Source organism: Oncorhynchus mykiss, chromosome 20, assembly GCF_057628025.1.
Source record: "Oncorhynchus mykiss isolate SJ-2025 chromosome 20, ASM5762802v1, whole genome shotgun sequence".
NCBI classification, from domain to species: domain Eukaryota; kingdom Metazoa; phylum Chordata; class Actinopteri; order Salmoniformes; family Salmonidae; genus Oncorhynchus; species Oncorhynchus mykiss.
In genome coordinates, this window is record NC_143041.1 from 40444099 (window position 1) to 40471168 (window position 27070).

General features: G+C 43.5%; 1 protein-coding gene across 3 annotated transcripts; it reads right to left on the minus strand.

The window, feature by feature from the left end:
* Window positions 1–25941, minus strand: LOC110499424 (E3 ubiquitin-protein ligase TRIM8). 3 transcript variants are annotated; one of them, XR_016489513.1, is made up of 5 exons: window positions 23070–25928; window positions 8740–8835; window positions 2901–3166; window positions 2372–2729; window positions 1–2239 (listed from the first exon to the last, which is right to left on the minus strand). XR_016489513.1 is itself a non-coding variant. In XM_036956270.2 (5 exons), the coding sequence occupies exons 1-5, from the start codon at window positions 23688–23690 to the stop codon at window positions 1575–1577; spliced, it is 1764 nt and encodes a 587-aa protein (XP_036812165.1). In that variant the 5' UTR covers window positions 23691–25941; the 3' UTR covers window positions 1–1574. The 3 variants fall into 3 exon arrangements, 2 of the variants coding, with proteins under 2 accessions (XP_036812165.1, XP_090069205.1); XM_036956270.2 differs by having other exon boundaries at window positions 2372–2487; window positions 23070–25941; XM_090213079.1 differs by having other exon boundaries at window positions 1–2207; window positions 2372–2487.
* Between the last annotated feature and the right edge of the window lie 1129 nt (window positions 25942–27070).

Sequence of the window (27070 nt, forward strand, 5' to 3'; positions counted from 1 at the left end):
TTAAATTATTTCATTTATTTGGAACCCTCCTCCAAATGACATGTCCTTAATTTTTCATTTCACAAAATATTTACAAAAAAGATAGTTTTCCTTTTTTTAAATTTTTTATATTGGTCGACTGTTCTTGTAACAATGGTTCCTTTCCAGCGTTTTTGACCAATGGATACGTCAGGCAGTCCAGTTCCTCTTTAGAAAAAGTTCATGAAAAAACCCTCAACCAGTACTTTCGCTCATCCTTTTTAAAACGGTTACTGATCTTTTTGTTTTGTAATATTCCAGAGTGCTTTATAAAACTCTTCCCCGCATGCTTACAGCCGCAAACTTGAAGCAGAGAGCTTGTGTGCTTGTTGAAAGGACGTGACATCACCCTGCAGGAAGTACATCATTAGCGCATCGTCACCGTCACACCCCTGGATGCTTGAGCTGATTTGTTTGGTCTGTCCAGTCCAGCCCAGGCCATATAGTGGCTCGGAGAGCCTCAGTCGTGTCTACCAGGCCAACTAGCTTTAAGACAAACATGAAACCTGCTCATATGGGGTTATTACTCATATGGCAATAACTCACGTGTCATGATTCGTATATTAATAACTAGAAAATAAAAGGAGACAGTCTCTTAGTCTTTCAGACGGAAGAATTTAATCCGAGGGGAAGCCTGACAGGAGGAGGGAAGGGGTGTGGATCCCCTTTCCAGTGAGATGGGCATAGAGAAAAGGAACAGAGAAGGTCTATAAACGGAGGAGGCTTACAGTTACCCCTACATCCTGATCTAGGGTCAGTCTCTGTCATTTGACCCTATGATGTTTAAGGTTAGGATTGGGGGGGGCGCGGGTAAACTGATTGTAGACCTGTGTCTACGATCAGGGCAACTTCTACACAGAGCGAAATCCCAACACCCCCAAAGTGCATGGAGGGAGTCCCACACACACACACAGAAGAGAACCTGGAAGCATGAGTGTGTGTGTTCAAGCTGTACAGTACATTCCTGAACTCAGCAAGGAGAGGAGACAAAAGTGCTGCAACAAAACCAGAGCTTTAACAGTAATAAACCATCCTTCTCTTCACACATCCATCAGATACCCCATGTCCAACAGACAGAAAATAATCAGAACAGTAATAACAATATTATAAGGCTAATCGATCTCACTACGACAGGGAGGGAGATGTCGCTAAAACATTTTAGTTGAGCCGAAATGCTTCAGCGTCAACAGTTGCTGCACAAACACACATATAATCATCATACAGTAACACTGTCTGTCTGTCTGACGAAGAAAACATAGAAAACTAATATATCAACCCTGCCCCCGAGTGTGGTGTGTGCGTAAATGCGTCTGAGTTGTAACATGGTGCTAAGCAGAGGATTGTCCGTATAACCAGTAGAAGTGTACTTCTGTGTGTGTAGCGGTATACATGTTCCGAATGTGTGTATCTCTGTAAGTGCATCTAATTGTGTGTGTGTGTGTGTGTGTGTGTGTGTGTGTGTGTGTGTGTGTGTGTGTGTGTGTGTGTGTGTGTGTGTGTGTTAACTAGTAGCGCAGTGCTAACCGGAGACCTAATTGCTTGTAGAAATGTGTGTGTTAACTGGTGACATAGTGCTTGGTGGAGGGCTGCCCATACAGCCCATAGAAGTCTGTGTGTCGGTGCGTCTGCTGTGCGTCTATCCAGTCTCTGACAGCAAGCCCTTGCATGGCTGGAGCTCCAGAGGCTAGGCCAGGGGGATGGGGATAGTCCTGGGCGCTTACCCAGGGAAAGGAGCCTGAACGTGGGTAGGGCGGGTGGCCGCGGTGCCCCGACACGGAGGGTACCCCGGAGCAGTAGCAGTTATCCATGGTACACACCAGGATCTTACGCCCGCCATACTGGGGGAGCACAGCCTGCTGGGAAGAATGGGAGGAGCTACTGCCGGCAGGGGGGAAGTGAGAGGGACCGAACACAGACCCTGAATGGTGATTGGTCAGAGAGCCACTTCCACTTCCTGTTCCGCCACCTTCGTTCATGTGGGAGGGGCCACAGGGACCCAGAGGCTGCTGATTCGAGGATTGGCCCTCTCCGGGGGCGGAGTTTGGGCCCTGGTAGGGCTGCTTAGAGGAGGAAGATGAGGAGTCCTTGAACCCGGAAGCAGTGTTTTTCCCGTTGCCTTCTGGGAATGCCGAGGAGTGTTTGCGTTTCTCCACCCCCGATCCAAGGCCGCTGGGAGACGCAGGGACGGACTGGAGGAATGAGGAGGGAGGGGTTAGGGGGGCTGGAGGGGGGGGGGGGGGTGAGAGAGGTAGAGGAAGAGGAAAGAGAAGAGGGGATCAGAATTACCTTGATCCACTAAGACAAACCAGATAAGGCTGTGATGGTTCTGTAAAGATAATTCTCTCAATCCTACCTTCCATTGTTTTCCGTAGGCTCTTCTCTCTTTTGGAGAGTTCTGACAGGAACAGCTTAGAGTTGAGACTTCCCACCTTGTAGGGAGGGAGTGCACTGCCCACGCACCCTTGAGACCTGCAATACACACACACACACACACACACACACACACACACACACACACACACACACACACACAAATATGAATGTAACAAGCCTGGTATCTTAGCGCTCCATTAAAAGTATAGTTGCGGGACCGGAGTCTAGATGAGTGGTTAACACTCTTGACTCCGGGACCATACGATTCCCCCTGTGGCGAGGATCCCAGTTCAATCCTTGAATGAGCCCTGCGCATTTCTGCTGCTACTGCTCATATCCTGTAATAAAAACATATAAGGAGTCTGGAACTTCACCACACCTCCCACTACTGTACCTATAGTTGCAATGTGTGTAACAAGCATGACCATTCTAATATGATTACAGTGTTAAAGTGTGTAATCTCCTTTTTGTATCTGTAATAACATGTTTGCAATGGTCCTGTCTCTCACCGCTCCATGAGGACCTGGACAGGCTTGGTGTTCTTCATGAAGCCCAGCTCCTCAGATTTGCCAAAGGCCGTGTGGACTGAGCTGAGCAGCTTCTGGGCCTCGTGTCTCTGTTCTCCCAAAGCTAGAACCTGGCCCGCGTTTTCCTGGCAGAACCTAGAACGCGCCCGCTCTAGAACCTCCAGCGTACGGGACAAGTCTTCTTCCAAGAAGTGCTGCATCCGCAGATACTGCACACGCACCTCCTCTTTCAGCTCACACACTCTGTCCTGTAGGAGAGAACACATACTGTTAGACACACATCATTATCTCTATGGTTATATACTGAACTGAAATATAAAATGCAACATGTCAAGTGTTGGTCCCATGTTTCAAGAGCTTAAATAAAAGATGGCAGACGTTTTCCATACACACTAAAGCTTATTTTTGTTTACATCCCTGTTATTGAACATTTCTCCCTTGCCAAGATAATCCATCCACCTGACAGGTGTGGCACATCAAGAAGCTGATTAAACAGCATGATCATTACACAAGTGCACCTTGTGCTGGGGACAATAAAAGGCCATATATTTCTCAAGTTGAGGGAGTGTGCAATTGGCATGCTGACTGTAGGAATGTCCACCAGAGCTGTTGCCAGAGAATTGAATGTTCATTTATCTACTATAAGCCGCCTCCATCATTTTACAGAGTTTGGCAGTACGTCCAAACGGCCTCACAACCGCAGACCACGTGAAACTACGCCAGCCCAGGACCTCCGCAGGTAAAGAAGCTGCCAGTTGAGGACTTGTGAGGCGTATTGTTTCTCAAACTAGACACTAATGTACTTGTCCTCTTGCTCAGTTGTGCACCAGGGCCTCACACTCTTTTTATACTGGTTAGAGCCAGTTTGCACTGTTTTCTGTGAAGGGAGTAGTACACAGCGCTGTACGAGATCTTCAGCTTTTTGGCAATTTCTCGCATGGAATAGCCATTATTTCTCAGAATAAAAATAGACTGACGAGTTCCAGAAGAAAGTTCTTCGATTGTAGCCATTTTGAACCTGTAATCAAACCCACGAACGCTGATGCACCAGATACAGTGCCTTGCGAAAGTATTCGGCCCCCTTGAACTTTGCGACCTTTTGCCACATTTCAGGCTTCAAACATAAAGATATAAAACTGTATTTTTTTGTGAAGAATCAACAACAAGTGGGACACAATCATGAAGTGGAACGACATTTATTGGATATTTCAAACTTTTTTAACAAATCAAAAACTGAAAAATTGGGCGTGCAAAATTATTCAGCCCCCTTAAGTTAATACTTTGTAGCGCCACCTTTTGCTGCGATTACAGCTGTAAGTCGCTTGGGGTATGTCTCTATCAGTTTTGCACATCGAGAGACTGACATTTTTTCCCATTCCTCCTTGCAAAACAGCTCGTGCTCAGTGAGGTTGGATGGAGAGCATTTGTGAACAGCAGTTTTCAGTTCTTTCCACAGATTCTCGATTGGATTCAGGTCTGGACTTTGACTTGGCCATTCTAACACCTGGATATGTTTATTTTTGAACCATTCCATTGTAGATGTTGCTTTATGTTTTGGATCATTGTCTTGTTGGAAGACAAATCTCCGTCCCAGTCTCAGGTCTTTTGCAGACTCCATTAGGTTTTCTTCCAGAATGGTCCTGTATTTGGCTCCATCCATCTTCCCATCAATTTTAACCATCTTCCCTGTCCCTGCTGAAGAAAAGCAGGCCCAAACCATGATGCTGCCACCACCATGTTTGACAGTGGGGATGGTGTGTTCAGGGTGATGAGCTGTGTTGCTTTTACGCCAAACATAACATCTTGCATTGTTGCCAAAAAGTTCAATTTTGGTTTCATCTGACCAGAGCACCTTCTTCCACATGTTTGGTGTGTCTCCCAGGTGGCTTGTGGCAAACTTTAAACTACACTTTTATGGATATCTTTAAGAAATGGCTTTCTTCTTGCCACTCTTCCATAAAGGCCAGATTTGTGCAATATACGACTGATTGTTGTCCTATGGACAGAGTCTCCCACCTCAGCTGTAGATCTCTGCAGTTCATCCAGAGTGATCATGGGCCTCTTGGCTGCATCTCTGATCAGTCTTCTCCTTGTATGAGCTGAAAGTTTAGAGGGACGGCCAGGTCTTGGTAGATTTGCAGTGGTCTGATACTCCTTCCATTTCAATATTATCGCTTGCACAGTGTGTTAGGGAAGATTCAGAATTTGTTGGTAACATATGTAAGATGTTTTATATTCATCAAATATGTGTAAGTTAATTCTCATCAGAATGGTATTTTTGTGTAATTCTGTGGTGAGGTTGCAGTTATCTGTTCTATGTCAAAACTAAGTTGCCTGGGCCGCTGAGAGGGGAGAGGTCAAAGTGTCATCATGTGTAAACATATCTTTTACTCCCTACCTTTTCTAGTGGGGAAAGAAGGGTTGCAGTGTTGTTTCTATCTTAAACTATAGCCTCACCCTCCTCTCCGTGAGTTTGTCCAGGAGTTTGTATTTAGAGTGGGTTGTATCTAAATGACAATTTGATATATGCCTGTTGATATGGATGATTGGTTTATGGTTTCACGGGTTTGGGAAAGGAGACAAAGCTGAACGATGAGTTATGTCTATGCTGTCTGACTATGTGTCTTTGCTATTAAAGGAACTCAGTTGCATTGTAAGGGGGCTCTCAGAGGATTCACTGGGAGACACTGAATCAATCTGAGAGTCACAGGGTTGTGATAGAGCTCATATAATTAAAGATGGACTTTGATAACTAACTCTGACTTGTGTGTGTGGTTTGCTCCCATGATTTGGTAAAAAGAGGAAATTTCCACGACAAGTGCTCCTTGGGATGTTTAAAGCTTGGGAAATCTTTTTGTATCCAAATCCGGCTTTAAACTTCTTCACAACAGTATCTCGGACCTGCCTGGTGTGTTCCTTGTTCTTCATGATGCTCTTTGCGCTTTTAACGGACCTCTGAGACTATCACAGTGCAGGTGCATTTATATGGAGACTTGATTACACACAGGTGGATTGTATTTATCATCATTAGTCATTTAGGTCAACATTGGATCATTCAGAGATCCTCACTGAACTTCTGGAGAGAGTTTGCTACACTGAAAGTAAAGGGGCTGAATAATTTTGCACGCCCAATTTTTCAGTTTTTGATTTGTTAAAAAAGTTTGAAATATCCAATAAATGTCGTTCCACTTCATGATTGTGTCCCACTTGTTGTTGATTCTTCACAAAAAAATACAGTTTTATATCTTTATGTTTGAAGCCTGAAATGTGGCAAAAGGTCGCAAAGTTCAAGGGGGCCGAATACTTTCACAAGGCACTGTACTTAACTAGTCTAAAGAAGGCCAGTTTTATTGCTTCTTTAAATCAGAACAGTTTTCAGCTGTGCTAACATAATTGCAAAAGTGTTGTCTAATTAGCCTTTTAAAAGGATAAACGTGGATTAGCTAACAACGTGCCATTGGAACACAGGAGTAATGGTTGCTGATAATGGGCCTCTGTATGCCTATGTAGATATGACATAAAAATAAAACAAATTCAGCCGTTTCCAGCTACAATAGGCAATTACAACATTACCAATGTCTACACTGTATTTCTGATCAATTTGATGTTATTTTAATTGGAGAAAAAAAGTTATTTTCATTCAAAAACAAGGACATTTCTGAGTGACCCCAAATTTTTTAACGGTACCAGTCAAAAGTTTTAGAACACCTACTCATTCAAGAGTTTTAGAACACCTACTCATTCAAGAGTTTTAGAACACCTACTCATTCAAGAGTTTTAGAACACCTACTCATTCAAGAGTTTTAGAACACCTACTCATTCAAGAGTTTTAGAACACCTACTCATTCAAGAGTTTTAGAACACCTACTCATTCAAGAGTTTTAGAACACCTACTCATTCAAGAGTTTTAGAACACCTACTCATTCAAGAGTTTTAGAACACCTACTCATTCAAGAGTTTTAGAACACCTACTCATTCAAGAGTTTTAGAACACCTACTCATTCAAGAGTTTTAGAACACCTACTCATTCAAGAGTTTTAGAACACCTACACACCTACTCATTCAAGAGTTTTTATTTTCACTATTGTCTACATTGTAGAATAATAGTGAATACATCAAAAGTAGGAAATAACACATATGGAATCGCGTAGTAACCAAAAAAAGTGTTAAATCAAAATATATTTTATATTTGAGATTCTTCAAAGTAACCACCCTTTGCCTCAATGTCAGCTTTGCACACTCCTGGCATTCTCTCAACCAGCTTCATGAGGAATGCTTTTCCAACAGTAGTCTTGAAGGAGTGCCCACATATATGCTGAACACTTGTTGGCTACTTTTCCTTCACTCTGCGGTCCAACTCATCCCAAACCATCTCAATTGGGTTGAGGTCGGGTGATTGAAGAGGCCAGGTTATCGGATGCAGCACTCCATCAATCTTCTTCTTGGTCAAATAGCTCATACACAGCCTGGAGGTGAGATGTCGGTCGTTGTCCTGTTGAGAAACAAATAGCACCACTAAGCGCAATCCAGATGGGATGGCGTATCGCTGCAGAATGCTGTGGTAGCCATGCTGGTTAAGTGAGCCCATGAATTAGAAATAAACCACAGAGTGTCACCAGCAAAGCACCCCCACACCATCACACCTCCTCCTCCATGCTTCACGGTGGGAACCACACATGCGGAGATCATCCGTTCACCTACTCTGAGTCTCACAAAGACAGCAGTTGGAACCAAAAAGCTCAAATTTTGAGTCAGATTCTGAGGACAGATTTCCACCAGTCTAATGTCCATTGCTCGTGTTTCTTAGCACGGTGGGAACCACACATGCGGAGATCATCCGTTCACCTACTCTGAGTCTCACAAAGACAGCAGTTGGAACCAAAAAAGCTCAAATTTTGAGTCAGATTCTGAGGACAGATTTCCACCAGTCTAATGTCCATTGCTCGTGTTTCTTAGCCCAAGCAAGTCTCTTTTTATTGGTGGCCGTTAGTAGTGGTTTCCTTGCAGCAATTCAACCATGAAGGCCTGATACACGCAGTCTCCTCTGAACAGTTGATGTTGAGATGTGTCTGTTACTTGATCTCTGTGAAGCATTTATTTGGACTGCAACTTCTGAGGCTGGTAACTCTAATGAACGTATCCTCTGCAGCAGCCATAACTCTGGGTCTTCCTTTCCTCTGGCGGTCTTCATGAGAGCCAGTTTCATCATAGCGCTTGATGGTTTTTGCGACTGCACTTGAAGAAACGTTCAAAGTTCTTGCAATTTTCCAGATTGACTGACATTCATGTCTTATTGTAATGATGGACTGTCCTTTCTCTTTGCTTATTTGAGCTGTTCTTGCTATAATATGTACTTGGTCTTTTACCAAATAGGGCTATCTTCTGTATACCACCCCTACCTTGTCACAACACAACTGATTGGCTCAAATAAGGAAAGAAATTCCACAAATTAACTTTTAACAAAGGCACACCTGTTAATTGAAATGCATTCCAGGTGACTATCTCATGGAGCTGGTTGAGATCATGCCAAGCTGTTATCAAGGCAAAGGGTGGCTACTTTAAAGAATCTCAAATATATATTGATTTGTTGAATAATTTTTTGGTTACTACAAGATTCCATATGTGTTATTTCATAGTTTTGATGTCGTCGCTATTATTTCACAATGTAGAAAATAGTAAAAATAAAGAAAAACCCTGGAATGAGTAGGTGTGTCCAAAACTTTTGACTGGTACTCTGTGTATGGATAGATGACAGATAGATCATAGATATACACACATACATACATACACACAGAGAGAGAGTTTGAGAAATCAGACGTACCTCTACCACACACTTGTCAGAGTCCAGTTTACAGAGCTGCTCATCGATGTCCTGAACTCTCTCCTCCACCCTCTCCTGCTGCCGCAATAGATTTTGCTGTGGAAAGGGGAGAAGGGGGAGGGAGAGAGCGATGAGATAGAGAGAGCGAAAGTGGGAGAGAACGAGAAATGGTAAGTTCATAGTTTGGTTCGATAACTCTGAACAAATCAATATGATGAGTGAAGACAAACTCCACCAGCCCACTACCAAGCCTCCAGCAGACTGAGCCAGCTAATTTAGGCTCCATCTAACAAACACGCCATTTAAGGGGAGGAAGGGGGCTGTCATGGCAACCAATATATATTTTATGGTTGCATGTGTGTGAGGTATGAAGGGATGAACTGGGGGGATAGCCAGATAATGGACTATTTAAAAAAATAATTTAAGAACAAATTATTATTTACAATGACGGCCTACCCCGGATGACGCTAGGCTAATTGTGCACCGCCCTATGGGACTCCCAAACACGGCCGGATGTGATGCAGCCTGGATTTGAACCAGGTACTGCAGTGAAGCCTCTTGCACTGAGATGCAGTGCCTTAGACCACTGCGCCACTCGGGAGCTCTTTGTTTAAGCTTGGACACCTGTTTGCTGCGCAGCCTGCACGACTCAGGAGAGAGGGTGCGCACTGCAGCAGGGCGGGGGATGGGCAGGGACTGGTGGTATGTTGACATGGGAGGGAGAGAAAAAGTAGCCACTGACTCATGATAGTTAGACAAACTTATAAATGCCATAGGTTAATCTATCATCCCATTTGTCAGCAGTATACCACCCTGTATCCCACTGCTGGCTTGCCTTGGAAGATAAGCAGGGTTGGTCCCTGGATGGGAGACCAGAGGCTGCTAGAAGTGGTGTTGGAGGGCCAGTAGGAGGCACTCTTACCTCTGGGCTAAAAAACAAATCTCAATGCCCCAAGGCAGTGATTGGGGACATTGCCCTGTGTAAGGTGCTGTCTTTTGGATGGAATGTTAAAATTAGGTGTTCTGACTCTGTGGATCCCATGGCACTTATTGTAGGGGTGGTGTCGTGGTTAAATTCCTAATCTGACCATCATGGCCATGTAATCATTTCCAATTGGCTCATTCACCCTTTTCCCTGTTAGTATTCTCCAGGTTGTTGTTGTAAAAGAGAACGTGTTCACTCAACTTCTTTTGGATGGAATGTTAAAATTAGGTGTTCTGACTCTGTGGATCCCATGGCACTTATTGTAGGGGTGGTGTCGTGGTTAAATTCCTAATCTGACCATCATGGCCATGTAATCATTTCCAATTGGCTCATTCACCCTTTTCCCTGTTAGTATTCTCCAGGTTGTTGTTGTAAAAGAGAACGTGTTCAGTCAACTTACCTGGTTAAAAAAATATGTGGCTGTCTTTACTAATCCATGCTTTTGTCACTTCTAGGTTAGACTACTGCAATGCTCTACTTTCCGGCTACCCGGATAAAGCACTAAATAAACTTCAGTTCGTGCTAAATACGGCTGCTAGAATCCTGACTAGAACCAAAAAATGTGATCATATTACTCCAGTGCTAGCCTCCCTACACTGGCTTCCTGTCAAGGCAAGGGGCTGATTTCAAGGTTTTACTGCTAACCTACAAAGCATTACATGGGCTTGCTCCTACCCATCTCTCTGATTTGGTCCTGCCGTACATACCTACACGTACGCTACGGTCACAAGACGCAGGCCTCCTAATTGTCCCTAGAATTTCTAAGCAAACAGCTGGAGGCAGGGCTTTCTCCTATAGAGCTCCGTTTTTATGGAATGGTCTGCCTACCCATGTAAGAGACGCAAACTCGGTCTCAACCTTTAAGTCTTTACTGAAGATTCATCTCTTCAGTGGGTCATATGATTGAGTGTAGTCTGGCCCAGGAGTGGGAAGGTGAACGGAAAAGCTCTGGAGCAACGAACCGCCCTTGCTGTCTCTGCCTGGCCGGTTCCCCTCTTTCCACTGGGATTCTCTGCCTCTAACCCTATTACAGGGGCTGAGTCACTGGCTTACTGGGGCTCTTTCATACCGTCCCTAGGAGGGGTGCGTCACTTGAGTGGGTTGAGTCACTGATGTGATCTTACTGTCTGGGTTGGCGCCCCCCCTTGGGTTGTGCCGTGGCGGAGATCTTTGTGGGCTATACTCGGCCTTGTCTCAGGATGGTAAGTTGGTGGTTGAAGATGTCCCTCTAGTGGTGTGGGGGCTGTGCTTTGGCAAAGTGGGTGGGGTTATATCCATCCTGTTTGACCCTGTCCGGGGGTGTCCTCGGATGGGGCCACAGTGTCTCCTGACCCCTCCCGTCTCAGCCTCCAGTATTTATGCTGCAGTAGTTTATGTGTCGGGGGGCTAGGGTCAGTTTGTTATATCTGGAGTACTTCTCCTGTCCTATTCAGTGTCCTGTGTGAATTTAAGTGTGCTCTCTCTAATTCTCTCTCTCTCTCTCTCTCTCTCTCTCGGAGGACCTGAGCCCTAGGACCATGCCTCAGGACTACCTGACGTGATACCTCCTTGCTGTCCCCAGTTCACCTGGCCGTGCTGCTGCTCCAGTTTCAACTGTTATGCCTTATTATTATTGGACCATGCTGGTCATTTATGAATATTTGAAAATCTTGGCCATGTTCTGTTATAATCTCCACCCGGCACAGCCAGAAGAGGACTGGCCACCCCTCATAGCCTGGTTCCTCTCTAGGTTTCTTCCTAGGTTTTGGCCTTTCTAGGGAGTTTTTCCTAGCCACCGTGCTTCTACACCTGCATTGCTTGCTGTTTGGGGTTTTAAGGTTGGGTTTCTGTACAGCACTTTGAGATATCAGCTGATGTACGAAAGGCTATATAAATACATTTGATTTGATTTGATTTACTGTATCAAATCAATGTAAAGAAGCTAAGGTTAGCTAGTTGAGGATATTTTGACAACTCCATTCGGATTAAACAGACTACCTGTCGGTTGCTCGTTGTAGTCTAATCCTCATTTAGCCAATTTAATTCCGTCATTTTAATTATATTTTACACTGATTTAGAGATCTCCCACGTCACGTTGCTACACATGGAGCCTCTGACTGGTGCCAACAACAAGATACACGCATGAACCTATGTAGGCTACACAGTCTTTATATGGGGCACACGTCAATAAATCTACATTCAAAAGTGTGTTGGATTATTGAATTAAGAATGTCAAATGTCATGGTATAGAGCTGTCAAATGTCATGGTATAGAGCTGTCAAATGTCATGGTATAGAGCTGTCAAACGTCATGGTATAGAGCTGTCAAACGTCATGGTATAGAGCTGTCAAACGTCATGGTATAGAGCTGTCAAACGTCATGGTATAGAGCTGTCAAACGTCATGGTATAGAGCTGTCAAACGTCATGGTATAGAGCTGTCAAACGTCATGGTATAGAGCTGTCAAACGTCATGGTATAGAGCTGTCAAACGTCATGGTATAGAGCTGTCAAACGTCATGGTATAGAGCTGTCAAATGTCATGGTATAGAGCTGTCAAATGTCATGGTATAGAGCTGTCAAATGTCATGGTATAGAGCTGTCAAACGTCATGGTATAGAGCTGTCAAATGTCATGGTATAGAGCTGTCAAATGTCATGGTATAGAGCTGTCAAATGTCATGGTATAGAGCTGTGTGTGGCAATGTCACAAAGATCATTTCAATTGAGACAAAGACTTTTCATTGTTGAAATAAACCGATTATTTTTTTTGTTTTTTGTATTCACAACTATTCGAATATTAACGTCAGTTTGGATATTTGAATAACCGAGCCCATCCCAAGGGTGGAGAGAAAGGCGAGCGGGAGAGCAACTGGGGGGCAGAGAGTGAGAGATTTTCTCCTGCTGCTCCTCACCTCTTCCTCAATACTCTTTCTGAGCCCCACAAACACACATTAGGCCCACTCATGATACCGTTGTCACAACACTGGTTATTCTGGGCTGGCGTTAGCATGGCTACAACACACACGCTCAGATTGGCCAAACCAGAGTACCAGGCCAGCCGGCACAACTGACGCCAAACTAAGGCCAAAAACACAAGATAAGGAATTCCCAGACTTCCCAATCCCAAATAGAGAGTTCTAGCCTTTACTCCCTAGGATCCTCTCTGGATCTGAAATGTAGGATTTTGATTTGGGATTCAGCAGAGGAAACAAGACAGAAATTGGAACATTCCACTTCCTGGGGGAAAGGTTATAAGTAGGGCAATTCACTCCTCCTTTAGCATCTTCACACACACAGTGGAGGTCTGTGATCTGAATTCTAGGAGTTCTTCACAGGTCCAAGAGACCCGAAATTCCAAGATCCGACCCAGGACTTGAGCAGGTCCGGGGTCCTAAATTCTGACTGGGGTCTGGTCCGATATAACTGCCATGTGTTTCTGGACACATCCTCTGTTAAGATAATGTGTGAGGTGATGAGAACTGCACAAGCTTGTTATCTGTGTCAGTCAATTGCAACTCAAAACATATAGTTTATGTCCAGCTGAAAGTGGTTGATTTAAATGTATGCTCACTCAGCTGTGCTTCACAAGTAATACAAAACGGATCTATTACCGGTGTGATCATACAGCCTACCTCAAATTTTGAAACAGATGAATTTTTTTTTTTTAAAAGGCCCGAACAACAATGCATTGTCAGGGCAATTCCAGCAAAGCCAATATGCAGTGATAATGTATTGGGCCTCTAACAAACCAGTACTGTTTTTTTAATTGGTTAATGTTGTATAGGCTTACGTTTAAGTCATGTTAAAAGAAAATATGAGCGGTAGAGCTCAGCTTGCATTTTGACTCAGAAGGTGATCTTGACTCAAAAGGTTGGTTACCGCTGTTCTAGACTTCTTATGGCTGGGGGGCAGAATTGAGGAGCTAGGATGAATAAGGTGTCCAGAGTAAACTGCCTGCTACTCAGGCCCAGAAGCTAAGATATGCATATAATTAGTAGATTTGGATAGAAAACACTCTGTAGTTTCTAAAACTGTTTGAATGCTGAGTATAACAGAACTCATATGGCAGGCAAAAACCTGAGAAAAAAATCCAACCAGGAAGTGGGAAATCTGAGGTTTGTAGGTTAAGTCTTTGCCTATCCAATTTACAGTATAAAATTTGGTCCGGTTGCACTTCCTAAGGCTTCCACTAGATGGCAACCGTCTTTAGAACCTTGTTTCAGGCTTCTACTGTGAAGGGGGAACGAATAAGAGCTGTTTGAGTCAGGGGGCTGGCAGAATGCCATGAGCTAAGTCATGCGCGCGGCCGTGAGAGCTAGCTGCGTTTCTTTTCATTTCTAAAGACAAAGGAATTGTCCGGTTGGACTATTATTGAAGATGGATTCTATACATCGTTTGACATGTTTCTACGAACTGTAATGGAACTGTCGTCTGAACTAAGAGCCTGCACCTTGTGAATTTGGATTTGTGAACTAAACGCGAACAAAAAGGGAGGTATTTGGACATATATAGACTTTATCGAACAAAACAAACATTTATTGTGGAACTGGGATTCCTGGGAGTGCATTCCAATGAAGATCAAAGGTAAGTTAATATTTATAATGCTATTTCTGACTTCTGTTGACTCTACAACACGGCGGGTATCTGTATGGCTTGTTTTGGTCTCTGAGCGCTGTTCTCAGATTATTGCATGGTGTGCTTTTTTCGTAAAGCTTTTTTGAAAATCTGACACAGCGGTTGCATTAAGGAGAGGTATATCTTTAATTCCATGTATAACACTTGTATTTTCATCAACATTTATGATGATTATTTCTGTAAATTGATGTGGCTCTCTGCAAAATCACCAGATGTTTTGGAAGCAAAACATTACTGAACATAACGCGCCAATGTAAACTGAGATTTTTGGATATAAATATGAACTTTATCGAACAAAACATACATGTATTGTGTAACATGAAGTCATATGAGTGTCATCTGATGAAGATCAAAGGTTAGTGATTCATTTTCTCTATTTCTGCTTTTTGTGACTCCTCACTTTGGCTGGAAAAATTGGTGTTTTTTTGTGACTAGGTGCTGACCTAACAATCATATGGTGTGCTTTCGCTGTACAGCCTTTTTGAAGTCGGACACTGTGGTGGGATTAACAACAAGTTTATCTTTAAAATGGTGTATAATACTTGTATGTTTGAGGAATTTTAATGAGATTTCTGTTTGAATTTGGCGCCCTGCAATTTCACTGGCTGTTGTCAAATCGATAATGTTAATGGGATTTCAGCCGTAAGAAGTTAACAACATCAACGTTTCCCTTTACTGATGCAATTGTGATCGAATCAAAGCAATATTAGCCACTTTCAATGCAACATAACAATCTGTAAAATGATAACAAAAGCTTTAGTTTCTAGACTGTCTTCCTCTCAGGCTTCCATGTCTTCTCCCTGGACCTCCTCAATGTTCACCTCTTGAACATCAGACTGAAGCCTCATCTTCACGGTCCCTTTCCAACCTTGTTGAAGATGGCTCTTTGTCAGGCTCAAAAAGCCTCATTTGCCCAGATGACCACCAATTTTTCAACCCTTGTACTGGTCAGCCTGTTGCGTGCTTTGGTGTTTGTGTTCCCAAACAAGGACCAGTTGCGCTCTGAGGCGGCCGATGTTGGTGGGATTTGGAGGATGATGGAGGCAACAGGGGAGAGAGCCTCAGATCCAAAGTCCCTTCCACCAGGTGGCTGATGAGATATGTTGGCATGACTGCCATATTGCATCTCAATCGCAAAGCCCTTGCTTGGAAGTGTACTCGCCAGACTGCCAAGAACCTTGCACTCATACAGGCAGGATGCTCTTGCCAGCATACTTGGGGTCCAACATGTATGCTGCGGCGTGTATGGGCTTCAGGCAGAAGTCTTCACGCTTTTTGATGCATTTCAGCACTGCAGTTTCCTCTGCTTGGAGCAACAGTGAAGTGGGCAGGGCAGTACGGATTTATTATTTTACTTAACATCAGACAGGATGGCATTGTCTCCCTCAATCCATGCAATGGCTACTGCTATAGGTTTCTGGTGTTTCAGGCTGCTTACCACTCTCTCCCAAAATACATCATCCAGGAGGATCCTCTTGATGGGGCTGTTCATATCGGCAGACTGTGTTATGGCCATTTCTTGGAGACTCCTTCCTCTCCGGGAGACTGTCAAACATGCTGACACCACCCCAACGGGTATTGCTGGGCAGCTTCAATGTGGTTCTATTATTCTTCTCACTTTGCTAGGTGAGGTAGATGGCTGTTATAACTTGATGACCCTTCACATACCATTGTTTTCAGTGCCATGACCTCGTGGAGGAGCAGATTCAATGCATGAGCAGCACAGCCAATGGGTGTGATGCGAAGGTAGGACTCCTCCACTTTAGACCAATCAGCCATCACGTTCTCAGCACTGTCTGTCACCAGTGCAAATACCTTCTGTGGTCCAAGGTCATTGATGACTGCCTTCAGCACATCTGCAATGTAGAGACCGGTGTGTCTGTTGTCCCTTGTGTCTGTGCTCTTGTAGAATACTGGTTGAGAGGTGGATATTTAGTTAATTATTCCTTGCCCAAGAACATTCGACCACCCATCAGAGATGATTGCAATACAGTCTGCTTTCTCTACGGTTTGCTTGACTGTCACTAGAACTCTGTTGAACTCTACATCTGGCAAATGAGTAGATAAAGCATGTATGGTATGAGGGGTGTATGCTGGGCGAATAACATCTCATCCAATAGACATTGCCTGTGCGCATCAGATGTGAACCAGGTCCATACACAGCTCGAGCAAGACATTCATCAGCATTTCTCTGACTAATTTTCACCTTAAATAGAAGTAGAGGCACTTTTGTCAGAGGTTGCTTGTTGTGAGCGCTGAGGGAACTTTATGCACTTGGCCAGATTATTCTGTATATTTGTTGCATTCTACACAAATGATTTGGCACAGTATTTGCAAATGTACACAGATGTTCCTTCTACATTAGCTGCAGTGAAATATTTCCACACATCAGATAGTGCCTGTGGCATTTTCCTGTAAAGATTAGGGGGAAAAACTAGAAAAAAAATCTATATATATATATTTAAAAACTGACGGTATTTTATGTTTAATAATAAAAGTTCTACATTTGCTTTATGAGTAGTGTGTGACCCTTAGGTGGCAACACATATTCTAAATTATTTCAATGGGTCTTTCTCCATTCTGATTGTTTTATACTGTTCAGACCATTTCTACACTACCACATAGGGCTACACGATATGGGCAAGCAATCTGGGCCTTATTCTTTACCAAATGATGCAATTTGAATTGCGATTTAGAGCAAAACACTTGTGTTAACTGTTGGAATCATGGAAATAGAATGTATACTCTAATTATATAGTTAGAATATAATAGTGGGCACTTTGAATACAGTGTTGTTTGACATGACAACAAATGGAAATGCCAGCGAGGAGCTATTGTGACAGGGTAAGAACTAAAGTGTTGATAGGTGTTTCCTAGGGGACCCTATAAGCTTTGGCTACATTGAATGTTCTCTTAGCTACTTCATGTTGCTAACATTCTTGCTTTGCGTTTACCTCTAATTTAGAAGACACTGTTGCGCAAACAAGATGATTTAAGTCAACACCATCACTGGTATTATCAGGCTTTGTAGCTAATTACGCTTGCTCTTACTCAGTACATTTATTAGCTACCTAGCGATTAGCAGCTAACAATCAGTGGCTAACAAGATTTTGGAACAACTTGCTAAGAAAAGACAAACTAGCTGTTTGCAGATGTAAGAAACACAAGCTAATAGTGTAATTATAGAATGCTAGTTAGTAGATGTATATTAAGAAGCAAAGTGGCAACTGCATCGTTGTCATCAACATTGTTCACCCACGACTGCATGGCCAGGCACGACTCCAACACCATCATTAAGTTTGCAGACGACACAACAGTTGTAGTAGGCCTGATCACCAACAATGACGAGACAGCCAAGAGGGAGGTCAGAGACCTGGCCGGGTGGTGCCAGAATAACAACCTTTCCCTCAACATAACCAAGACTAAGGAGATGATTGTGGACTACAGGAAAAGGTGCACCGAGCACGCCCCCATTCTCATCGACGGGGCTGTCGTGGAGCAGGTTGAGAGCTTCAAGTTCCTTGGTGTCCACATCAACAACAAACTACAATGGTCCAAACACACCATGGGTCCTGAGATCCTCAAAAGGTTCTACAGCTGCAACATCGAAAGCATCCTGACCGGTTGCATCACTGCCTGGTACGGCAGATGCTAGGCCTCCGACCGCAAGGCACTACAGAGGGTAGTGCGTACGGCCCAGTACATCACTGGGGCCAAGCTGCCTGCCATCCAAGACCTCTATACCAGGCGGTGTCAGAGGAAGGCCCTAAGAATTGTCAAAGACCCCAGCCACCCCAGTCATAGACTGTTCTCTCTACTTCCACATGGCAAGCTGTACCAGAGTGCCAAGTCTAGGACAAAAAGGCTTCTCAACAGTTTTTACCCCCAAGCCATAAGACTCCTGAACAGGTAACCAAATGGTTATCCGGACTATTTGCATTAACTATTTGCAAAAACTAACTTGCAGAAATTGTTAACAAGTTAGAAATGTTTTAAACACACGTTGATGTAGGCTACTATTTACTTGTTAACAAAAAATCATGTCATATAATATATTTTCCCCACCCAGTATTGTAATCAAAACTTACCAGAAAGCATGTAAATGGCTCAGATAGTGTAGTAGCGTGGGCTCAATAGCATCTCAGTGAGCAAGATGTTGAGAATCAGGTGTACATGTGATGGAAGAAAGCACTGTGCATGCAGAGGTTTGCAAATCCATTGAATTGGGGATAGTTTAACCAAAATATGCCATAAGTCCTAGAATTGCACTGTGTATCCCACAAAAAAAAGGTTCCCTGTCATAAGCCAACTTTAATGAATTTAAGCAAAATTCCCGGGCTTAACTTCCCACTGAAAATGTCTGTAAATGTACTGTTAAGTTTCAGACCCTTTGCAACCCTAGGCAGAATGCATTGGAGTAGGATTCTATTGCATTGACATGCACTACTCAGCCCGTACTCTACAAAGACTTGTGTGGCATAAACAAGCAGAGGTACAGGAGGCCTATAAGTAAATAGACCATTGCCATATATGGCTCTGTGCCATGTACTTTGAACTGGACTGTGCTTACAGCATGAGCTTGTTTTGAGATCAAAGCGAAAGCTGCATGTGTGCACATTTTGTTCATATCCTTTGCTAGTTCATGAGGTATTAACCCAGTTATAAATCATTTGTAGTCAGCAATAGGGAAAGGGAAATACCTAGTCTGTTGTACATCTGAATGCATTCAACTTAAACGTGTCTTCCGCATCTTACCCAAGGGGAGTGATTGCTTCCTACAAGAGCTTTTTGAAAAAGCGAGTCAGGTAAAGAGCTTCTTTTTTTTTTGCCTTAAAAGGAGCAGTTTCATATTTTGAGACAGGCTTGAATAAGCTAAGTAGCCAATAGACAGAGGGTAACATAATTTGTTTGATTCTCTGTAATAAAAATGGTACAGGAATAATAATGCATTTATTCTGAATTATTCTTGCATGAAACAATTTCAGTCACCTCCTTGTCTGAAGGACAAGTGGTTAAACAGGTTAATGTCAAGCCCTGCACATTTTTTCCAAAAGTCTCATGGAATGTAGGCCTACATTGAACACCACACATTGGCTGCTATTGTACGCTGAATGACAGAACAGCTATTTCCATGTTAAAATGATATGGGATGTATTTTCTCCATTGTTTTTGATGGTAGGCCACTCTGGTAAGCCTACATTATGATCAAATAGTATTAACAGTGGCCATGTAGGCTACTGTGGCTAACTTAGTGGGTACAGCCTCAGTGTTCACAGTAAACGCGCACTGGAAGTTGCACATCACTTTAACGTTCAAATTTGTGCTAAGCAGACCTGAAATATGCTCAGTGCTTGTACACTGCTTATAACCAACATTGAGGGAGTGTTTGCAGAGGGGTGTGGTTTATATAGCTACTCTACTGGTGCCAAAATTAGACGGTAGGGTGTCAAATATAATAAAAGGTTTACCCTATTTATCAATGGAAAAGGCATACGTTTCCCCTTTAATCTGTGTCTGGTGTTAAGTAGTTACTGGCTAGCTAGGTCTTCAGCGAGCATGTTAAGTAGTTACTGGCTAGCTAGGTCTTCAGCGAGCATGTTAAGTAGTTACTGGCTAGCTAGGTCTTCAGCGAGCATGTTAAGTAGTTACTGGCTAGCTAGGTCTTCAGCGAGCATGTTAAGTAGTTACTGGCTAGCTAGGTCTTCAGCGAGCATGTTAAGTAGTTACTGGCTAGCTAGGTCTTCAGCGAGCATGTTAAGTAGTTACTGGCTAGCTAGGTCTTCAGCGAGCATGTTAAGTAGTTACTGGCTAGCTAGGTCTTCAGCGAGCATGTTAAGTAGTTACTGGCTAGCTAGGTCTTCAGCGAGCATGTTAAGTAGTTACTGGCTAGCTAGGTCTTCAGCGAGCATGTTAAGTAGTTACTGGCTAGCTAGGTCTTCAGCGAGCATGTTAAGTAGTTACTGGCTAGCTAGGTCTTCAGCGAGCATGTTAAGTAGTTACTGGCTAGCTAGGTCTTCAGCGAGCATGTTAAGTAGTTACTGGAACAAAAGGATAGTTCAAAACTGACACAGTTGTCAAGTCAAAACATCCGTCAGTGCTGCTGTGAACCGCATCACAACAGACAGGACAAACGGGAGATAAATATATAGATATAATTGATGCAATTTCAATGTTCTTCGAGTTGCTTTGTTGATCACCAAATTAGCTTGAGATGATTTGACTGCAACACTGCTCACTGTGTCCAAGTTGTTTGACAAGTTGTTTGACATAGGCGTTTCAAAGAGCTGTTAGTCAAGGTGAGCTCATGGATATAAGCTCCCTGACCACTCAGACGGTCTTTTCCAACTTCCTGGTAGTTAGCCATGTGAGAAAAAGTCATTTTCAGAATGACTGTGCATAAAAATACGCAACATGTGTTTTGTTTAATTCTGTTAAGTAATTTTCTTAGGCCAGATTATGTTCCAACTAATGTCGGGTTTGCCGCAATATAATAGAATTACCGGTAGCCCAATGGCAACTCGCACTGGCTACTCGCACTGGCTACTCCCACTGGCTACTCCCACTGGCTACTCCCACTGGCTACTCCCACTCAAACCATGAAAAGGAAAAACCAACGAGGAGAGATGAAACTAAATGCCACCTGTTCGTACTTTCCCTATAAACAATGGCTTTTGATATTACCCTAATAAAAATGTTTGGTTTGGCTATTATTAGGTTTAGCTACTGCAGCGCTATAAAGGCATTGCGTACAAGCGACAGTAGAACTTGAGGTCATGAAGAATGTTTTAGGCCTACCAGATTTACTCCTATAATCTAAAAATATTATGAATTTTATGATCAAAAATCTTTCTCTCTGCTTCTTTTAGGGCTAGCCTAAGCTTCTCTTTCTTTATATAATTTAGGTCATATTAATATCATACAGTGGACCCCTAACCTGCAATGTCCTGATGCATTTAGTGCTCAAACCTCTGACAGCGGAACCGTAAAAGTGGACAATTATTGTTTAGGAAAGTAAAAACCAATAAAACAGGCTATAAAAAGTTTTGAATATACTACAGATCTAAAATATATCTGTTCTAGGCAGTTTAAGGACACTTAATTGTGGATCATTTGGCCCCCCCAAAAATATTGTTTATTTATGGCGCTGGCAATGCCCAGTTGGTTTCTTTCGCTCAATCTTTCTACTCCCGGATCTGAACGGGCCTCTCGGTTCGGGACCAGCACAGGTCTGTTTTTCCACGGGCCTTTTTGCGGAATGGGTCTGACTATACACACATCCAATTGGAACAGGTCTCCCTCTCATTCAACATCTTTTCCACGAGGACTCCCAGTAGGGAGGGATGATTTGGGGGAAGGCTGCAGGGCATCTCTACCCCCGTCACGACCAACTCCACCAGACGCACTTAAGCATCAGTGCATTAGCCCCGGGTTCCCGAAGTCACTCATCACATATGGAGATGGTAGTCACAGCAACAATCAGAGGATAGGAATTCACACTGTAGGTTGTTATACAAAACATAATGTCCTCCTAACCATTCCAATGTGGCAGTTCCCCAAAAACACACCCATCCACCTACACACAAGAGTACTAACATACTATTGAGTCAGAGACCAGAAGTAGTCACCAATATGAGTGAGGAGAAAAGCTTGTATGACTGACTAGCCCCTATCTGATATCCCAAATCTGGGGATAGTTTGTCGTTTTTAAACCAACCACAGCTTTCCTTACTAGAAACCAGGAAATAAAGAGATTCACAAGAAAACAAAAAGGAAACCATAAACAACCATTCGTCATCCTTTTCTACCACAGAATGGAGTGAAGAATCTCACTTCACCACCCCCCCCCCCCCCATACCACCCCCTTCTCCCGGCCTGTGTACCCAGGCGAGGATGCACCTGTGCTGAGGAGATAAGGCTGGCTGAAACCCCTCATTGTTCCACCCCTCCAACACATTGTTTGTCACTCTCAACAGATGAGTGGGGGTTGGAATGGATCAAAATAGAGAAATGCATTCAGTATAGGCTCACGTCACACACCAGGTTTTCCTGTTAGCCGGTAATAGCCGGCTTTTGGCCGATTAAAAAAAGGAAAAAGACGATAAATTACCGCCGGCCAATTGTCCAGGACAAGAGAAAATTCCCATTGCGAAATAATGCATTTTAGCCGGTTCACTGATTGAAATACCAGTCGATGTAGCGCGAGAGCTGCTGCAACAGGGCATTCATTGCCGCTGGAGTAAAACGTGCTTTTATAAGCCCAATCATTGCACAACAATTCTAAATGCAATCACGTGTTAAACTTTTGATGGCCACAATTCAAAAAGAGCTATTTTCATTTCTCAACTGGTAATTGAAGGTCTCTTCCCATTCGCCAGTCAAGTGTACAGGCAACTAGGCCGGCTTCAACGTGTCACACAACACTTTGAAATGAGCTGCAGGGCAGTATGCATTTTAAAAACAAAAAATACTTACATTGTCTGAAACCTCAACATTTTACTACATATTATGAGGCATATCTTAGCTTGCTTCAAAAGTAGCCTAGCCAATGCATAAGGGTCCGGTAAATTTCTTAAAATGTCCTGAAAATTAAAATGCTGCCGGTCCAATGTGAGGTGCCACATTTTCCTAACGGAAGCCCTGACACACACACACAATATTTTTCCCAATTTGAGCAGCTTTGTCCTTAACTAAAGGAAAGGGTGTAAGAGACATAATAGATCTTAAATTGTACCCGTATATCGTTGCGTCGTAGCTCAACGTCGGTGACCCCGTGTCCGTGACTGGGATGACATCGCGTGAAGCAGCAGTACTGACACACGGCTGTCTGTTCTGCCTCACAGTGGTAGAGTCTGTACTCGTCGTGCTGCGGACACGTCCAGGCCTTGACCGCCTCAGCCTCCACCAGCAGGTGTCCCAGAGCGGAGCAGGGCTGCTGCAGGTGTGTCTGGACGTGGCTCTGACAACAGGGGGCGCTACATCGTAGGCACACCTTCACGGCCGGGAGTGGTGGCCCACGGCGGCACAGAATACACTGCAGCACCGGCGAGGCCGCCTTCTCTACAGACAACGCGTTAAACTTGTCCACGATGTTGGACAGCTTGTGGTTCTTCTCCAGAGCGGGCTTCTGACTGTAGGCATGGTTGCACTCGGGGCAGCGGACCAGGGAAGAGTCTTTAGCCCAGGCCTCTGAGATGCAGCCCCGGCAGAAGTTGTGCTTGCAGGGCAGCTGGATGGGCTCAGAGAAGACGTGCAGGCAGATGGGGCAGATCAGCTCCTCTTCAAAACAGTTCCTCCACGTCTCGGACAGATCGGAGGTCGCCATGTTGGAGGCCATGTTGGGAGTGGCGGACATAGACACACGACAACGACAAGCTTCTCACATGAAAAAAAATAACAATCCTATGGCTCTATAGCCATATACTAAGCCCCTTGACTATAGTTAAAATGTCCTGAGGACTGTATAATGAAATACTCTAGTCCAATATGTTAGTCCTTGAGGGATAATTGTCTATTGTGCAAGCGCCAAAACGTAGCAATGAAGGGTTATTTTTAATCACCAGCACCGTCAACCAGTTTAGTCCAACCGACTGATGACACTGTCAGTGAGTCTTGTGAATGTCCGTCAGCTCCCTGCTATTGCTTTAAATCCAGGCAGCAGTGCACATCCTGTGGGGCAGAGCAGGTAGGCAGATTCCTTAGCGGCAGGCGCTGTCAGAAAAGGCCTCCGGACAACACCTCGGTGATTACAACACACAGTCCGGGCTGACCTTATGCATATTACCTTACCGTAAAGGTCCTTCCCGTTTATCTTAAATCACACGAGTTAGGCAAGAAACGTCTGACTTTGTGCGTAATATATGCCTATTTCTGACACCTCAATTGTTCGTATTTCCAGATAGCTACACGTATAAGCTACGGTATGATAGCAATGAAGGCACAGAGATCTACCGAGCAATACGGTTCAGACATTACACCGAATCGGTCTAAATTAGGGCCGTTTAGATGGTTACATCACCGTCAAGCTTGAATTGATTTCTATACAGCTGATGAAAGACTTCAACGCTCACCCATTCCTCTCCCCTTCTGCGTAGGTCTTACTTTAGCTTGACGACTTAGCTTCGACTTCCTCGTCGGTTTATGTTTGTTTGTTCCTCAATCGATTGAAGTCCAGCAATGAACATAAGGAAAATATTACGTTTCCGAATTTATTCCTATACCCACACCCTGAGTAAAGCGATTTGTAAATCGATCAAGCTTGCCCAAGGTTACTAAAACGCCGATGTTCCAATGAAGAGAATATTAATTATGTTCTTTTGTCCTCCAAAAATGAACAGACTATTTTAGGTGCATTCACAATTAATAGGATTTTGCTCGTGACAGCTTTTTCTAAGTAGGCTCTAACTAAAAAATATTTATTCTGATTTGCAAATCAGTTACATATGACAAGTGTCCTTAGCCCTTCAATAAACATTGTATTACGTTGCGACGGACTTTGATCCTCACGATAGCGACAAAATAACAGCCCGTTTGTTTGATGTGTAATGTCGTCAGCTATGAAGCCTCCACAGGCAACGATCGCATATCTGCACACAAGGCCTCGACGTTTCTCACCAAATACTCTTTCCTCTCGGTTGTTGGCCAATAAAGACTTGATCAAAAAATATCATACAAATACTTCGTTAGATGGCTACGTACTGCATAGTTTAATAGCCGACTCCAGTTCATACGCACAAAACAAAGGGTTTTTAGAATACACTGGAATGTTGGCTGCTGTGGCGAGCATTCAGATCAGAAACACAGACCATCAAAACGTCTCCAGACCCAAAATGTCCTGGCTTCATTCCTTTGGTTTAATCAGAGACGGATCATGACTATTATCAACTCACATTTCGAAAAAAACAAACATCTCTCCACTTACTTCGTAAGCTTAATTAAATCGTTTCAATTATCTGAGACGTCACATCACTATGTTCTGCCGCTGCACAACGCATAAATAAAGGATAAGCAAGAATATTTACGACTACCACAGATTTAACATTTACATCCAATATTCTATCTAATGTGTATAAAAAAGTATATATATATTTATATATAACACCCTTCTAATCTTAACTTAAAGAGGGCGTCGCTATTCTGGCCTTATTAAAATGTAGCTGTCATCAGCCATCTTGCACTCCTCATTTAAAAAAAAAAAAGCTAGAAAGAATCCATACAGGGCCTTGGTTAATCACAAAACTCGTTTGGTTTGCTGATCACACCGAAACAAAAAGAATCCGTCGCGTTCAAACACGCCTCGCCAGTTCTTTCAGATCCAGCGGTGTATATGTGGCCATTTTCGAGGCCTTCTGTCGCGTTGTTGTTTATAGCCGAGTCCACGGCAAATTGTCTTGATCATACAAATCCAACCTGTATCTGAATTATAATTTGTGACCCTCGTTTTTAAAATCGCTCTCTCCTTCTTTCTAGGGGAGCGTCGGGGAGAAGAGGAATGCTGGCTAGCTAGACTAGTCGTTCAATCGGACTAAACATCGGCTCCCCCTCCTTCCGGTTGGTCCCGTTCCTCCTCCACCGCCACGTGACCTGTCACACAACCGATGTGTGTCACGTTAACGGAAGGAGTTGGGGAGAAGAGAAAAGCGGCGCGGGAGAGACTGGCTTTTAAAAGGCTAAATATTTGTTGCATTGTTCACGTCCATCAGACCTGATACATTGTGTGTGTGACACGCAATCATGCAGTACAGTCAGAAAGCTGTTTAGCAGTTAGAGTAAATTCATAAAACCAAATGCTTAACGTTACCTTGACTTGGAAAAGTTCCAGTGTTGGATAGCCATAGTAAGCGCCCCTCTACTTTTTTGAGCCGGGTGTTTGAGTAGGCTAAACTAGGTACCTGTATTTGCTAGCTAAGAGAGAGAAAAAAAAGATATAGCAAGCTCTCTCTCACTTGCTTCTTAATTTTGGAAGAAATTAATTTGTTCAAATATTGTATTTCTTACTCTTCGAGTCAACTACTCACCACATGTTATGCACTGCAGTGCTAGCTGTAGTTAATGCTTTCAGAACTAGATCCATTCTTTGATACTTTGATTGGGTGGACAGGTTGAAGAATTACCTCTGGAAGTTGTCATAATTACTGTTTAAGTCTATGTGACAACCATGAGCCTCCTAGGTTTTGTTTTGAAGTCAATATACCTAGAAGAGGACAGAAGCTACCCTAGTGCTCCTGAGACTACTGTAGACCTTAATTGCAAAACAGTGTGTTTTAATCAATTATTTGGGGATGTGAATATACACTATATTTACAAAAGTATATGGACAACCCTTCAAATTAGTGGATTCGGCTATTTCAGCCACACCCGTTGCTGAAAGGTGTATGAAATCGAGCACACAGCCATGCAATCTCCATAGACAAACATTAGCAGTAGAGTGGCCTTACAGGCGGGATCAGTGACATTCAATGTGGCACCACCGTCATAGGATGCCATCTTTCCAACAAGTCTGTTCCTCACATTTCTTTGCTAGAGCTGCCCCTGTCAACTGTAAGTGCTGTTATTATGAAGTGGAAACATCTAGGAGCCACCAAGCGCTGGAGCACGTAGCACGTATAATCGTCTGTCCTCGGTTGCAACACTCACTTCTGCCTCTGTGAGCAACTTCAGCATAAAAACTGTTAGTCGGGAGCTTTGTGTAATGGGTTTCCAAGGCCGAGCAGCCACACACAAGCCTAAGATTAC